Here is a 17,628-nt window from a genome sequence, read left to right as displayed (position 1 = left end):
CATTATAAACAAAAGACTTGATAAAACCAAAAAACTCCAACTATAAAGAAATCTTGGTACCTAATCCTTACTAAACTATAATATTAGGACAAAGAATACTTATATTTAATATAATAAAGAAATATAGTATTATAATATATCTTAACTTTGTAATGTACGTACCTGCACGAAAAATCACCTTTGCAAAATTACTCTCATAAAAAATAACGCTCGAAACGAATTTACCGCGTAAAAAAATTTAAAGAGTAATTTTGCACAGACCAAAAAATTACTATTACCTGTTAAACCTGCCTCTGAAAGAACTATTTTATAATTACTATATAAAGCTATATTTGTTATCTATTAAAAATCAGAAGACTTTTCTTTATAAGAAGGGTAAGAGTGAATTAATTAAAAACTAAAGCTCTGTAAGGATAAGTCACTGATTTTGGAAACTCTAATTATGTTGACACGTTGTTAATGAAAAGAAAAGATGGTGTAATGAAAAGAAAATATAATTTTGATATATACCATGTTTGTACAATGCCTGCTTAGTATCTGAAAATTCAGGCTTCTTGTTTTATCCACCATGAAGTTATAGGCTGTCGAAATTGGCCATGGCTTTGGGAAAAGGGTACGGCCGTACCGCTTTTTTCTGCTCGACTTGGGGGTGGGCATTGCCCCCGGATTGTCCTGTTTAAGCATTAATTGCCGAAAGAAAACTGTTGAAGGCAAATCCTCCGCTAAGCGTTGGTCACCAGTGACTGGCGTGGTGGTTAACGTCTTAATAAAAAAAGAAGGAATACAATTATCCACTGGAGATTAGTTTTATTAAAAAACTAGCAATTTTGTGGGATAAAAACTAAATCCTATTACCTAAATCAACTCATACCCTATCTCTATAGGTACCAAATTTCAGAAAAATCCGTTCAGTAGTTTCATCATGATTGATTAATAATACATATTAGTGTGTTTCTCAAATCGCAAATTACCTTTTTGAAATGAAAAACTAATACAATGAGATGATGACTGACCGACAAAGTTATACAGAGTACAAGTAAAGCAAAAATGCGTCCCAGATGCGCTCAAATAAATTTGAAATAGTTAAAGGGTAAAATGAAGAAAGACTTTGTGAAGTCGGTTAAACAATATCCTATCTTTTCACCAACAACGTGTATTGAATAAAAAAATCTATCTTCTGTTAAACTAACTTAAAAGTCTAACGTTCAAAGAACTAAACTTTCACACTAACCTAGCTAAACTTAGATAGATTGCACTCAATTTATTAGAATTTACAATTTTATTTATTTCATAAGTAGTGTAAGGATTCGTCTCGTGCTGTCTTGTACCAGATACTGTTTTAAAAAAAATATGTATTTGTTATTTATTACTTATCTGTGCTTGTGTGTTCTTTTTTCTAAAAAGGTCGTACCTATGTCATAAGTCATTAGAACTTGAGACGGGATATTTACCATGTTTATGTATGTCTATGACGCCCGAATACTCAAACGCTACTCAATTTTAAGTTGTACTTAAATATCGTGCTATCTTTGTTATTTTACAAAGAATTGATAGTGACAGAACTACATTTGATAGCGTCTTAAAATTGAGTAGCGTTTGAGTATTTGGGCATGAGTCTATGAGAATGTCAGAAACTCATAGACATATATAAACATGGTAAATATCCCGTCTCAAGTTCTAATGAAAAAATTATAGATTTTAACTTTATATTGTACAGTACCCTTAGTACGACTTTGCTTTACGTTTAAAGTAATCGAAACGAAAGCGCGTTTGGCGCTCTGATTGGTTGGTTTATTTGAGTCGGCCAATCAGAGCGCTGAACGCAGTCTCGTATAGATTACTTTAAACGTAAAGCAAACTCGTACTAATGGTGCTGATAACTTTAAAAATGTATTAAAAAAATTCACGACTTAACGACCGAATTTTGTCGTTATCTGTGTCGAGACTTACCGGACTGGATTTAGCGATTTTTTTTTCAGGTTACGACCTTTTATCTTATTGTATTACTATATTTTTTAAATATTTAAAAAATACTCACTTACTCTTAAAACTGTGCCAAAAAGTTCCCATTGTGATTCCCAAAAATTAAATTTATTGTTATATAAATATGTTTAAAATATATATTATATTGTGAAATAAATATATTAAAGAAAAATAAAAAATGTAGTTGTGAAATATCGGCGTTGTGTTAAACAGTCATTTTTAGGATAAAGTATGAGAGAATAAATGAATGCATGTTATATTTTAAAATTTTAATTGAAAATATTATATTAATTTCAAAATCGTATGTTTCATTTCACCATCCTGTATAAAGGTAAGCATCCACAGGCCCACATCGTACGCATCGCACGCAACAGATATTAGTTTGTCTTGTATAGAAACTCATACAACTGCGTCCATTGCACACTGCATCCGCATCGTACGGACCGCATCATCGGCAATGCTTACATGCGATGCGTTTTGATGGCGTCATACGGAATGAACTGCGGACTACCTAGCGGGTTTACCAGAACTCCGGCTCGAAAAGCAGGAGTAGGATCGGGGTGGTTTTTAGTCAGTAAGAGTCTGGCACTCCCTCTTGCTTCGCCCAAGGTGGAAGAAGTCATTGGATAATTGACCCCTCAAAAAAAAAAAAACTTTACGTTCAAAATCCAAACGTGTAGATGGATCACCTGATGGTAAGCAATCGGCGCCACCAGCAACACCAGAGAAGTTATAAGTGGGGGTGGATGTAAGGATTGGTTTATAAATGCGCTTATAACACAGATATCCACTCATTTGGTCAATAAAAAGGGGTTACCTGGAAAGTTAAAGAATAATTTTGTTAAATTATTAATAATTTTCAATTAATCAGATTTACCGTAACATATACAAATACAAGTACATGAGAAGTGCCCCATTATTCATTACAAACATAATAAAAAAGACAAAACATAACAAAGCCGTAAATACAAACGAATATTAAAAATAATGTCTGACTTGACTCTTGACAGACACAAAAATACTATTATTAGAAACGACCATGTCAGTTTAAAAACAAAAATACTGGTTAAAATCCATTGCAATATCCATTAGGTATGTAGTTTAACAAACAAAAGTACGAAAATAATGTTAATAGTCACCCAAACTGTAAAAACATTTTATTCATTTCAAATGTCCCGCTTTTACTTGACGTAAACATTCAAATTTCTCCCGCCATTTTATATTCAATGACATTTGCTCGTTCAGAAATTCGTACGCTTGCATTCTTAGTAAACTAAAAACCGTAAATACATTTTATTTTGTAAAAATAACATTAATTTAACATAATTGGGATTAATATACATATAAATGTTTAATTCTATCTAATAAAAAGAAAAGAAAAATAAATAACAACCAACAGTGGCTGTATGCAGATGAGTTTGTGCCCGTTCTTAAAACTACAAAAAGTTGTTTATAAAAAAAAAACTTGCATTTGTATTGATTTTCGCAGTATCTATCCCAGATTTTTCCCGTGAAAATAGAGTTGCAGTTCTAACTAAACAAATTAATTTCCATTGAAAATATAAAGAGAGTGTGCTATAGCTGTGTTGGGGCGTCTTTATCGTACATTAAACCTACTTTTACGCTGTGTAGCCACCCGTAACGATCTTGCTGAATATACATTACATTCCTGTGGTGTTTTTCTGGAAAATAAGGTGTTTTAGATAAAAATGAGTGCTATAGCGCAACAAAAAGTCCTCGTCAAGGAAGGTTTATTTCAGTTTATTACAAAACATATCCCTAGTGCTGATATAAACGTGATAGATGATATCGTTCTTACGTATGTGATTTCGATCCTGGAAGAAGCTTCGCAGGACCCGTGTTTCGATGTTGAAGGTGAGAAATGCAATTTAAATAGATTTCTGATGTATTCCTACCCATATTTTGGCCTGGAACTAATTTTCCATCTAGAATTATGTCATAATATAGTAGTTTTTAAGTGAATCCATCTCGTATTCGTTGTATATGCTTTGTTTACCGTCAGACAGTGGGTGCTGATTCGAATTACGTAGTTCTGAAACAAAACACGATCGCCTTGACACCTAATTTCACAATTGAAACAAAAGAAATGCTGGTTCACTTGTATTTTATAGTTAAAAGTGAGCTCTAGTATGAAAAAAGAATTAATATGCGTATTTTATTGTTAATATTTATTTAAACTGTTTATTTTATTATAAAAATATGTTTGATGTTCTATTTTGTTTTACATAATATTACAGGTTGAAATAAAATATTTATTTTGTGTTAAACAACTCGTAATTAACCATCGGGGCATCCAAAAGACTTGAGCTCATTAAAAATTCACTGGCCGGTAATTTTAATCTTTTCAATATTAACAACAAAAAATCTCTAAAAAATAAAATAACAGGCTTACTAAATCCATTGCGGATCTTAAAATAATAATCGTATTGGAATTAACATATTTAAATAAATATTTTGACATAGCAAATACTTTATAATATTTATTTTCTGCTAGCTTCTGCCAGAGACTTCGCCTGTGTTCCAGTGAGATTAACAGTATCCTATCACTCAAGTCAGCTCATACCATCTCTTTATCGGTACCAAATTGCATCAAAATGTGTTTGTTAGTTTCGGCGTAATAGACCGACAACCATCCATTAGTGTGATGTGTTTCAAACTCACGTTTATAATATTAGTGTGATGTGTTTCGCGAATACAGATGATTTAATGCGACAGATCATACATGTTCGCTGTCGCAGCAAAACAACATGAGCGACAGGGACACGGAATGGACAGGCGGTTAATGGGTTAATATCCTCAAAGTTGATGCAATACTACAATTGTTACTTCAGTTGTCTGCTGATCCTTTCTTATACTTACAGCCATACGCAGTTATTTAATGGTTACTTAACCCAGCCCTTAACAATTGTTTTCGATACAAAATCATTACTAAGGAATAGTTTAAGTCAGGGATGCACAGACTTATTAAGACTAGGGGCCACTCGGACAAATTATAAACAGATTGCGGGCCGCCAGAAGTATAGGTAATTAATAAAGAATTGATAATAATGTATTGAAATTGAAAAATAATTTAATAATTTGAAGCGTGCACTGCATAGTGCTTACAATCTTTTTTATATTTGACTCAAATTTACTTGTAGCAATTTATTTTTACTGTCGGCGGGCCACCAGGATTCGACCGGCGGGCCGCATGCGGCCCGCGGGCCGCGGTCTGTGCATCCATGGTTTAAGTAATCTTTAAATGTCTCTGAGTGTGGCAGTTAAACTGAAAGTTTAAATGATATGCTAAAACAAATTTGAAGTAGTTATTAAAAAAAATTTTATGTTCATTATTAGAACATAATAATCTCTATACACCAAATTAAATTTTAGACTGCACTGTTGGGTTGGTGCTGTGGCTGGGCAACCAGCTGCCATACAACATGTAGCCGGTTTTTAATCCCGGACGGAGCAACTCTTTGTGTGATCCACAAATTGTTGTTTTGGGTCTGGGTGTCATGTGTATGTGAACTTGTATGTTTATAAACGCACTTGTGACACAGGAGAAAATTGTAGTGTGGGGCAATTGGGGCAATTTTGTTAAAAAACACATTGAGTGATATGATTCTTTTTATTCCACGGGAACACAGGGGAAGTTGCTGGTAGAAGCTAGTCTGTAATAAATGTAATAGCTGGCTGAACAGAAGCTGAGCGTATATCGGTATATCTCAGATCATTGGCACTATTCAGGCTTTACTGGGTAATCGGATGCTGCGCTATCACGGGTTTGATTCCTATATGAAACATATATAAAATGTAACATTTAAATTACCTAAAAGTCACGGTTTACTCACGTATTATTAATAGCGGCACACGCTGCTCATGATGAAGAGTCCCTGTGTGACTCGAAACTAGTAGAGGTTTTTTCCATTAATAAAACGTGAGTAGCTAAACCATGATTTTTACTTATTTATGTAGTATGTTTTATATACGGTTATTATAAAAATATATTTAGTGTGTTTTTAGTTAACAGTCTGATACAGTCTATTGTCTCAGATAGTTATATGATATACGAGGAACTTACAAAAAGGGTTGCTAAGATCGGCCGCATACCTACATTTGGTTTCCGTATCAGACTGTTAGTCCGTATCAGATTTGATCCGAACCCTGAAAGTCAGCTTGAACCATTCGGTTTCCAAACGTTGGTTGTTGAACATCATCATCACGTCAGGCGTGATAGCGGCCAAACGCCGACAATTGTAAAAAAAGAGTTATCCGAGTCGGATATCTAAAAGCCGCTCGATTGCAACTCCTGCCCTATGCTGGGGCCATGTATGGCTAGTTACCGAATTATTGAAGTTATCAAAGTTTTTTTAATCATACATTCATACATAACGCCTGTCTCCCATGTTTGAAAGCAGAAACTATGGACCGCCAATTGTTACGAATATTACATACCTCTTTCGCTTCATCATCTTTCTTTTCGTTGTGTGAGTGAGGTTACCGGAGGCCCAATTACCCCCGATTCCCCAAAAAACACTTAAATTCCTAACCTTCAAAGGGCCGGCAACACACTTGTAACGTCTCTGGTGTTTCGGGTGTCTATGAGCGGCGGCGATTGCTTACCATGAGGTGATCCGACTGCTCGTTTACCGGCTTCACTAGTTACATAATTAGTATAAACAAAAGCTTCTCACTCAGTCCCTATGTCCCGTTTGTATGCCTTAATCTTAAAAACTACGCAACGGATTTTGATGCGGTTTTTTTAATAGATAGTTTTAATAGATAGTAGTGACTCAAGAGGAAGGTTTTTATGTATAATACATGCATAATAATATCACCATTGCACCAATGTGAAGAAAAGAAGAAATCATCATCAGTCATCAGTCTTTTTATCCATGCACTTCGGTTAAGGACAATTTTTTTATTCATCCACATATTAACTAGCTGTTAGGTAACCTACACATTTATACTAAAAGGGTAGACAAAAACCCATTAAAAATGTGGAAACCCAATAACAAAGTAATAAGATTTCCTCCTACTGCAAAATCAACCATCAATGGAATGGAATGAAATTGAATTTCTACCAGAGTGCTTTTAAACTTAAAAGCAAACTGTTGCCCTGGGTGTTGGAAAAATGGGTCATCGATCCGGTTAGCGCCGGGTACAGGGTTACAGGTGGCCGGGACGTGTGGGAGAAGCTCTCGGTGCCTAACTAACTATATTGATTCATAGCCTTGTGATATTTGTTATATGTCGACTCATTCGATGTGAAGGGTTCGTGTTTCGAGTGGGATGACGATCTTTATGGTATTTACTCTAGGATGTTCGTTTTTGAGAGTTTGGGAGCGGAGAATATAGTAAAAGATAAGTTTTTTAATCTCTGAAGGAGGGATAGTTATTTAGTGTGTGGGAGAGCCATGCTTCGGCACGAATGGGCCGGCTCGACCGGAGTGATAACACGGCCTCACAGAAAACCGACGTGAAACAACGCTTGCGTTGTGTTTCGTTGTGTGAGTGAGGTTACCGGAGGCCCAATTCCCCCTTCCCAATCTTCCCCATCCCCGATTCCTGAACAACAACCCTTAAATTCCTAACTCCCAAAAAGCCGGCAACGCACTTGTAACGCCTCTGGTGTTTCAAGTGTCCATGGGCGGCGGCGATTGCTTACCATCAGGTAATACGATTACCGGCTCGATTACCGGCTTGTTTCATAAAAAAAATGTAGATATGTGATTGCAGTTAGGTCACCCTAAGGTCAGAAGATGCTTATACCTTTCCCAGAGGCGTAGTGCCATATCTGCCGTATTGACTTATACGAGGGCCAAATGCGTAAGCAAAAAATAAAAACTTTATATTTCATTTCAGAAATTATAAAAGTCCACAAATAATCATTTCCTCTTTTTCCGCGTAAAGCATGCGTTTAAAGAAAATTAACGTCGTAAGGGCTCTCAAACATGGGTTCGCTGTTATAGCATCGATAAGTCCTCTCTTTGAGGTTTGAGAGACAGGGGGGGGGAAAGGTATTGGAAAATTTTCACCCAAAAAAAAAAAAGAAAGACCGAAAGAAAAAACGAAGAAAGGGCGACCCCAAACAAATTTTTCACCCGCCAAGGCACGCCACCGACCTTTCCCTGGGTATCGGTAGCTAATCACAATTTAAGGATCACATCAACATGATGCGTGTGCTGCATCCGCGACATTTCGCGTCGTGTGTCACGAAATGCTGCTCGTAAATATGAGCCTCTAGCATGGCTTGAAACTAGTTGAGTTCTTTGTTAAACAGTTAGTTACTTGAGTAAGCTAATAACATAACAATTAATTTAGTACGTTTTATAAAATTATCTCTCATAATGTTTAAAGTTTATATACATATAACTGTAATCTTTTTATGTCACTTGTTCTTAGCGGGTGAAATAAATATTTTTACTTTCTTTTTCTTTCAATAATTAGTCCTTATAATACTAACTTATCCCTTTTGCATAATATTGAGAGCAAACCCCCAATCTTTCACTGTACTCACAATATAATGATAGACCTTTTGTCCCCCGTACGGATATGCAATAGGGGTCATAAATTAAACTAACTATCGACTGCACTGTTGCAGCGGCTGGGCGATATATTCTTGCACGGACCAACAATTTGTAGAATCCATAAACAACTGTAGCTGTTAATCTGTTTGTGAAAGCAAAACACATGTGATTTTCTCGGTACTGTAGTGACTTAAGAGTCATAATTTTGAATTCTTAACTACGTATTTTTTATTAAGGACCTGTTGCACAAAGCTTTGTTACCTTTCTGTTGGTCTATTTGAAGAATAATTTGACGCAACTAGTGATAAAATACGTGAAAATATGGAGGACTGCCTTCATGCAGTTCTGATGTTGACATCTCCTGACTTATGATCGTGGTGATAACTATTGAATTGTATCAAATGATGACTAGCTTTGTGCCACAGCCGAAAGTCGTGGTTGTCTGTAAAATTGTGTTTGTCGAAGTATCAACTACACAGTAGGAATATAAAAAAGAATTTCAAGATCGAGTTCGTACTCCGATACGTACTAAGAAATGCGCTACCTTTTTTGAGCACTAGATAGGAACAAAATGTGATAACAATATGCAACGAACTATCCCTTTGCAAAAACCAAACTCTGTACCCTTTTTTATGGGGGGGAAATCATCCAATGCCTTCTCCCGCCCTGGGCGAGGTGAGAGGGAGTGTCAGACTCTTACTGACTAAAAACCATCCCGTTCCTTCACCTGCTTTTCAAGCCGAAGCCCCGGTAAACCCGCTAGGTAGTCCGCAGCTCCGGGTCAACCTATCTGCCTAAAATGTACATCTGAAAATATAATTATGTTGTGATAGCAATATGCAACGAACTATCCCTTTACAAAAACCAAAAACCTAAAACCTCTATACCCTTAGTACGAGTCTGCTTCACGTTTCAAGTAATCGATACCAGAGCGCGTTCTCTGATTGGCAGGCACGAATAAACCAACCAATCAGAGCGCCGATCGTGCTCTCGTTTCATTGAGTGATGTGAATATGCAACTCTTGATATACCTACGTATTCTGTATTCAATCAAAGCATCTCTATCAGTACCTGTGTACATAAGGGACTATACAGACAGGAGGGGACGTCAAATTGTGTAATTGAAAAGCGAGAACCACTGCGTCGCATCGCATCGATCGTATGAACAGGGTGTGTCTAAAGGTTTGACTGTTTTCAAAGCGTGTTTATATGTTTTGTTGAGAGTAACCTGTGTAGGTAATGTATTTCTTAGTGACATGGTTGGTGTTATAAATTAGAAATTGCCTCTTCTACGAAATCGATTAGCTGTGTTCAGTAATGTAGGTCTCCATCAAGAAGAAACGAGGTAAGTGTGGGAGAGCCATGCTTCGGTACGAATAGCCAGGCTCGACTGGAGTGACACCACGGCCTCACAGAAAACCGACATGACACAACCGTTGCGTTGTGTGAGTGAGATTAGCGAAGGCTATGCTACTTCCCAATCTTCCCAATCCCCATTTCCCCAACAACCCTTAAATTCCTTATCTCCAAAAGGCCGGCAACACTGCTGTAAAGCCTCTGGAGTCCACGAGTGTGGCGGTTGCTTACCATCAGGTGATCCATTTGCTCATTTACTAGCTTGTATCATTAAAAAAGGTAAAATTATTGACAGCAATTTTCTTTTAGCGACAGTCCATAAATTTTACTAGGTGTTGCTTTCATGACTGCTTATTGGCATGATGAAGGAATAAACGTACTTAATCCACATCACTCTACAATCTCCTAAATATTTCGTCCAATCAAAAATCGCAACCTGAAAGAATACAAACACACTTTTTCGTTTATAATATTGCTAATTTAACCTAATTTAATGTTAATGTATAAAGTGTATTTGTAGTAAAAAATATGATTGTAGTTAATTGTAGTGTTTAAAATAGGTATTAGGTACCATAAATATTAATTAGACTTTGCTTACTATATAAAAATGTATGACAACGGCACGGAATAAGTCCGTGGAGAACTAATGTAAATAGAATAAAAAAAAACCTTTTATCAAACCGTTTGTTTCAAAAACATACTGTATACGGTGGAATGGAATCAGCGCTCTCGACGGGAGTTTATATTTTGAAAGCATGTGCATATACACTCCGTGTCTACTCGTCTACCGACTGCCCGCTTTCATTGGGGATGGGCAGTCAAATAAAATATGACATAAAAATGTTTTACTGAAAATTTTTAGTGCATACCTTGTTGGTCGGGTTGTTTTTTTTAATTGTATTATTGAACTAACTAACTAGCGACGTACAAACGAGTTGAAAACGACTCAGGTTTAAAATCTCTTGGTATCTTCGATCAACTATGAATTTATTACTTAGAAAACATACCCATTCAAGTCCGACACAACAACATCTGGATCCTACATATAGTTGTTCCTTGCGAAAATCAAAGCATATTGCTCAGCAACTGAACTAAACCATATTTTGAAGAGGAAAGTCATCAAATTGTTTCTCCCGCATTGAGTGAGGCGGAAGGGAGTGTCAAACTCTTAGCAACTTAAAACCACCCCGTTCCTACTCCTGGTTTAATCCGGAGCCACGGTAACCCGTTATGTTATCCGAAGCCCTGAACAAGTGATCAGTCTAGCTACAGTATAAATCTGTTTAAGTAATCTATGAGCCCTTCTACGTACCCCTTCGTGCAATAAAAGGCATGGTATTATGAAATGACCCTTTCAAAGCTAACAGGGCGGAATGGGGGACGAATAGTGCATTGATGCGTAGGTTTCAATCCCTTTCAATCTAAATATAGGATTGCAACCCTGTGGCTTGTTTGTAATGTCGAAGTTTAGGTCCGGTTTTAATGTTTTAATAGTTACTAGCTGACGCAGCAAACTTCGTAATGCCTCAAAAAATGTTTTTGATCTCCTTTTTAAAACGAGCAGACGTATCACCTGATGTTATGATGAATTGCCGCCGCCCATTGACACCCAAAACACCAGAGTTGTTACAAGTGCTTTGCAGGCTTATTGGGGATTAGCAATTTAAGGGTTATAGGAGAATCGGGGATTGGAAAGATTGGGAAGAGGGGTAATTGAGTCTCCGGTAACCACACTCACACAACGAAACACAACGCAAGCGTTGTTTAACGTCGGTTTTCAGTGAGGCCGTGTTATTCAGGTCGAGCCGGCTCATTCGTGCCGAAGTATGACTCGCCCACACTTTTTTCTCCACTTTCTCGTTAAATGTAATGTCTGCCCTGCAGTTGGCGCTTCACTACATAGTAAAACAAAGTCGCTTTCTCTGTCCTTATGTCCCTTTGTATGCTTAAATCTTTATAACTACGCAACGGATTTTGATACTTTTTTTTAATAGATAGAGTGATTCAAGAGTAAGGATTATATGTATAATACATTCATAATATATCACCATTGCACCCTTGCGAAGCTGGGGTGGGTCGCTAGTGTTGTGAAAATATAAAGAAAATATACAGTAGTTTAACTAACAGAGGGCGTTCAGGAGATATGTTAACATCTTGTCTTTATATATATAATTCTTCTGTAAGTGTGTATGTCACTGAAGTTCTCTTAAACGACCGGACCGATTTTGATGATTTTTTTTTCTGTGTATTCAAGGGGATCTGAGAATGGTTTAGATTCATAATTTTGTCCGCTGGACAATGTTTTTTAATTAATTTTTAATTTTTTAATTTTTAATGTCTTACATTGAATCCGACAAATTTTCAAATTAAAGACGTGCAGACAGGACAACGTCTGTCGGGTCCGCTAGTACTGTATAAAAGTTGAAGAAAATATACAACTCAAATTCTCTTGTCTCTTCTTCCACAGGCTTCATAGAAATGATGTCAGCATACGTGCCACAGTTCGGTCATATCGATGCTGGACTGGTCTGCACGTGGGTCCTGGAGCTGGAGGCTGAGCTGAACCAGCGGGATGACACGGATTCGCTGTCAAACAATGGTAAGTACTTTCCTTAGGAGACCTTGGAAGTATTCAGACGAAAATGGATAACAGATACGCAATCTATACTATATACTATATTACTATATAATATTATAAAGCTAAAGAGTTTGTTTGTTTGTTTGTTTGAACGCGCTAATCTCCGGAACTACAGGTCAGATTTGAATACTTCTTTATAAATAATAAAATATCACGCTATGATCAATAGGAACCAAGCAGAGCGGGTGAAACCGCGCGGAAGTAGCTAGTTTAATATAAAAAGGAATGGGTACAACTGATATAAGTTTTAAACTGACATGGTCACTAACACTATCTGATCAGTTCATCCGTGATCATGGCGCTTGCAACAGTGCCGAAATATCGGAAACTCATCGACATAAATAAACATACAAATATATTATATTATATGAATGTGGGCGAGGTCTCTCCTTCTCGGGTTTGAGAAGGAGAGACCTTTATATTATATGTATATATATTATAATAATATATTATATACTCAAGAAGTCGGCAGATGAGGAAGGAGGAGAATTATAAATTAATAATTAGTAGGGGGCAATGAGCACCGTTTTTCCTGCGGGTCGCGGGACGCGGTGCCCATTTTCACCGGGTCAAACCCGAGAAGGAGAGACCTCCCAAATTATTATACAAATAACAATATAATTTCAGAGATTAGATCAGCGTTTAAGTATAACGTAACGCAAAACGTTACGATGCGTTACTGGGGCGGGAGGTACTATGGTCACTTGAGTGCTACGTAACGTTTAGAAAGAGGGGGAGGAGGGGCAAAAATCTTCAAAAATCTTTAGGTAATACTTCAACGCCCCCTTCCTTTGGTATATACAACGTGTAAGAAAAAGGGGGTATACATATCAAGTGCACGGTTTCTAGATAACATAACAAACGATACGGGAAGGGTTTTTTAAAGTCATGTTTTCATGGTACCAAGTTATGATTTTTTTCCAATCGCGCCGCCACGCGAATCAAAATTAGGTAGACAGGTACTAGGCGATCAGATTGACAGAAGAAATGTTTCGTAATACTAGCGAGTGACCCCTGTAGTGTTGTGGCACGTTTGTATGATTTGAAATCAAGAACCATGCGATACCAAGTATTTGGTACAATTTTTTTTTTAAACGAATTTTCAGCTGAAACTTTGTGTAGAGATTCTATTCAACCTGTATACATCAGGGCTTCTTGATGTATATGGGTATTTTGTTACACGTTGTATTATACTCTTGTTGCAGATGACTCTGCAAGCAGCGATAGGCTCAGCCTCACTCTGCAGAATCTCAGCGAGATGCTGCCTCCGATGACTAAGAACAGCAGGTAAATATATCCTAGAATTTTACACCTTTTTTTTTGAGGGGGGAAATCATCCAATGACTTTTCTCGCCCTGGGCGAGGCGAGAGGGAGTGTCAGACTCTTACTGACTAAAAACCACCCCGTTCCTACTCCTGCTTTTCGAACCGGAGCCCCGGTAAACCCGCTAGGTAGTCCGCAGCTCCGGATAGAATTTTACACCTAAGAATGTTTTATACTACTAGCGAGTTGTAGGCGACAGTTCGAATCAATCGATGGCAGTAAAATATTGAATTGAAAATTCAGAAAAGGAGATCATTACGTCTCCGTACATTTTTGGGACCTTTCAAAAAGTGCCGGAAAACGAAAAAAAAATAAAAAAATAACGTATTAATAGAACTAGCCAAAAAGAATTCTGTAGCTGCGGACTACCTAGCGGGTTTACCGGGGCTCCGGCTTAAAAAGCAGGAGTAGGAACGGGGTGATTTTTAGTCAGTAAGTCTGACATGTTGTTGGAGAATCGGGGATTGGGAAGAGGGGTAATTAGGCCTCCGGTAACCTCAATTACACAACGCTAGCGTTGTTTCGCATCGGTTTTCTGTGAGGCCGTGATGTCACTCTGGTCGAGTCGGCCTATTCGTACCAAAACATGGTTCTCCCACACTTAATTAGGATTGCAACTGGTCCATAATAATTAATACTTCGACAGCAGCCGATCTCACTCCAATTCGGAGTCGTCTGAGAGCGTGGAAGGCAACAGGCGCCCTCTGCTGGAGGAGGATGTGCACGCCGAGCAATGCAAGGCCCTCGCTGAGATGTTCCCCAATACTTGCGCTATGGAGGTAAGTCGATGAGCAACAACATTAATGTGTAATCCAAACGACGTCAAAAACCCCTGAGACTCCACTCCCATTGTAGCAGTGGCAGATAATTTTAGAACATATATATAAAATCTATACTAATATTATAAAGCTGAAGAGTTTGTTTGTTTGATTGTTTGTTTGTTTGTTTGTTTGAACGCGCTAATCTCCGGAACTACTGGTCCGATTTGAATAATTCTTTTTGTGTTAGATAGTGCATTTATCGAGGAAGGCTATAGGCTATAAAACATCACGCTATGACCAATAGGAGCCAGGCAGAGCGGGTGAAACCGCGCGGAAGTAGCTAGGTTTTATTATAAGTTTCGTGAGATGTACATTTCGACCCTACACAACTATCTCCAGATCAAGCACTGCGTCTCAATCGGCCACGGTGACGTAGAGCGCGCTGCGGCTACTCTGCTGCACCGTCGTGAGCAAGGGCAGTCTCTGTCCGCCGCCGCGCTGCACTCCGCGGCACGCACCCCGCTCTGCGACGACAGCGAGCTCAAGAACAGGATCATTGCTCGGTGAGTAATATTTGCTTAAACTGTACCAATACTGGGATAGCTGTATTGCTCAGTGAGTAAATTTTACTTGAACTGTACCTAAACTGGGATATTTGCTCAGTGCGTAAATTTAACTTGAAATGTACCGTTACTGGGACAGTTGTATTGCTCAGTGAGTAACATTAGCTTAAACTGTACCTAAACTAGGATATTTGCTCAGTGAGTAAATTTAACTTGAACTGTACCGTTACTGGGACAGTTGTATTGCTCAGTGAGTAACATTAGCTTAAACTGTACCAATACTGGGATAGTTGTATTGCTCAGTGAGTAATATTAGCTAGGATATTTGCTCAGTGAGTAAATTTAACTTTAACTGTACCGTTACTGGGACATATGTGTTACTCGGTGAGTAATATTTGCTTAAGCTGTACCAATACTGGGATAGCTGTATTGCTCAGTGAGTAAATTAACTTGAACTGTACCAATACTGAAATATTTGCTCAGTGAATAAATTTTACTTGAACTGTACCAATACTGGGATAGCTGTATTGCTCAGTGAGTAAATTAACTTGAACTGTACCAATACTGGGATAGCTGTATTGCTCAGTGAGTAAATTTAACTTGAACTGTACCAATACTGGGATAGCTGTATTGCTCAGTGAGTAATATTTGCTTAAACTGTACCGTTACTGGGATAGTTGTATTAGTCGGGGAGTAACATTAGCTTAAACTGTACCTAAACTGGGATATTTGCTCAGTGAGTAAATTTAACTTGAACTGTACCGTTACTGGGACAGTTGTATTGCTCAGTGAGTAACATTAGCTTAAACTGTACCTAAACTAGGATATTTGCTCAGTGAGTAAATTTAACTTGAACTGTACCAATACTGGGATAGCTGTATTGCTCAGTGAGTAATATTTGCTTAAACTGTACCTAAACTGGGATATTTGCTCAGTGAGTAACATTAGCCTAAACTGTACCAATACTGGGACAGTCAAAGATAGTCAAGTTACTCGAAGAGAAACAATAAATTTGCACCGTGCCACTACTAAGAGTCACATTGCTCATTGAAGAACAATTGCTCACATTGCCCCTTTTTTTATGAAACATGCCGGCAATCGAGCAGACGTATCACCTGATGGTAAGCAATCGCCGCCGCCCATGGACACTTGAAACACCAGAGGCTTTACAAGTGCGTTACCGGCTTTTTGGGAGTTAGGAATTTAAGGGTTGTTATTCGGGAATGGGGATGGGGAAGATTGGGAAGGGGATTGGGCCTCCGGTAACCTCACTCACACAACGAAACACAACGCAAGCGTTGTTTCACGTCGGTTTTCTGTGAGGCCGTGGTATCACTCCGGTCGAGCCGGCCCTTTCGTGCCGAAGCATGGCTCTTCCACACTTCTTTTGATGGCATCCTCATTACTATTTTTGTACCGAAAAGTTATGTTATTAGGTCGTATATCGTCCATTACAGATATTCCTACGTGGACAAAAACGCTGACCAGAAAGAGCACAAGCCGCTCGCTCCTAAGATTGAGCCGAAGAAGATGGTTCGGTACAGGGACAATAAGATCGTCTCCCTTAAGGGGGAGAGGTACACCGAGGTACGTACACCAGCAGTAGTAGGTACACGTTCAATGTCTGGTTGGAGCAAGATGTTTTGGAAATTAGTCGTTTTTCAGAATGTACTGGGACAAAGTTTGTGGGTATTTGTAGAGAGCTTGAGGTTCGATTCCTGGGTCAAGCAAAGAAATTGAATGTTTCGATTGTTGAAGTAATCTATAGAGTCATAGTCAATCAAGTTGAGTGTTGCTATTTGACCATTGAAAATTGGTTTTTTTAAATAATGCTGGCGTAAATTTCATTATTCTAAATAATATAATTTAGTCTATTGTTGTTCTGAGAATTAGGGAATTTCTGTTCGACGAGTTGTTGCAAGCGTTTCTACTGAGCACGAGTCTTGGGTTCAACACCCGGATTAAGAAAAAATATTTAGTTTTTATTTCACAGTTCAGTTATGTGTCGTCCAGAATTTTGTACAGTGTTTAAGGTAACATAGCTGGCGAATAAATGCTGGCGGTAAGGTTGATGTGTTTTTTTTTTTTACATTTGACTGCCGCTCTATATGGCTAGACAAGGAGATCATTTTTGCAAATTAGCTTCAAAAGTACTTTTACACGTCAAATCTAGATAATGTCGGTATTTCCTATCGGACTACTCTGAAAGGAAATACAGAAACAAACTCAGAGCTCATTGTCTCTTTGTTCTCAGAGGTCGTATTATTATGCTTTGTTAATCCCTTTACTGATATATACAATCTTCTCAAAAAATCCCCAAGGTACCCAAATCCGGTGTCGACGAGGAAAACTTGAAGAAGCCCAAAAAACATCACTGCCCTTAACCATTAAGAGCATGTCAGTACAGTGGACAGGCGGCATTCGCGCTCCCCCCACTTACGTCAACCCCCCTCCCCCACGCACGCTCGAT

The 17,628-nt window shown here is 38.0% G+C and overlaps 2 protein-coding genes and 1 long non-coding RNA gene across 6 annotated transcripts in view; 2 read left to right on the top strand and 1 right to left on the bottom strand.

Moving 5' to 3' along the window:
- LOC126912024 (uncharacterized) overlaps window positions 1–1,465 on the bottom strand; it is a 17,192-nt gene extending 15,727 nt beyond the window's left edge. Inside the window, exon 1 of the long non-coding RNA XR_007706637.1 lies at window positions 163–1,465. This is a non-coding gene — a long non-coding RNA (uncharacterized LOC126912024). The remainder of the gene's footprint in view (window positions 1–162) is intronic.
- Window positions 1–17,628, top strand: part of LOC118280488 (43 kDa receptor-associated protein of the synapse homolog) — a 124,478-nt gene that overhangs the window by 42,135 nt on the left and 64,715 nt on the right. The window lies entirely within an intron of this gene.
- LOC118280313 (CUE domain-containing protein 2) overlaps window positions 1–17,628 on the top strand; it is a 25,870-nt gene extending 8,242 nt beyond the window's left edge. The window contains exons 2-8 of one of the 4 annotated variants that reach the window (XM_050702078.1): window positions 3,733–3,858; window positions 12,340–12,471; window positions 13,716–13,797; window positions 14,481–14,613; window positions 14,995–15,158; window positions 16,616–16,745; window positions 17,480–17,628. In XM_050702078.1, the coding sequence (XP_050558035.1) occupies window positions 3,733–3,858; window positions 12,340–12,471; window positions 13,716–13,797; window positions 14,481–14,613; window positions 14,995–15,158; window positions 16,616–16,745; window positions 17,480–17,542 (830 nt within the window). In that variant the 3' untranslated portion in view covers window positions 17,543–17,628. Of the gene's footprint in view, window positions 1–3,652; window positions 3,859–12,339; window positions 12,472–13,715; window positions 13,798–14,480; window positions 14,614–14,994; window positions 15,159–16,615; window positions 16,746–17,479 lie in introns of those variants that run through there. The other 3 variants (XM_035600278.2, XM_050702077.1, XM_035600277.2) reach the window with 3 other exon arrangements.

Source organism: Spodoptera frugiperda, chromosome 21 (assembly GCF_023101765.2).
Source record: "Spodoptera frugiperda isolate SF20-4 chromosome 21, AGI-APGP_CSIRO_Sfru_2.0, whole genome shotgun sequence".
Lineage (NCBI taxonomy): Eukaryota > Metazoa > Arthropoda > Insecta > Lepidoptera > Noctuidae > Spodoptera > Spodoptera frugiperda.
This window is presented reverse-complemented; position numbering and strand designations above follow the sequence as displayed.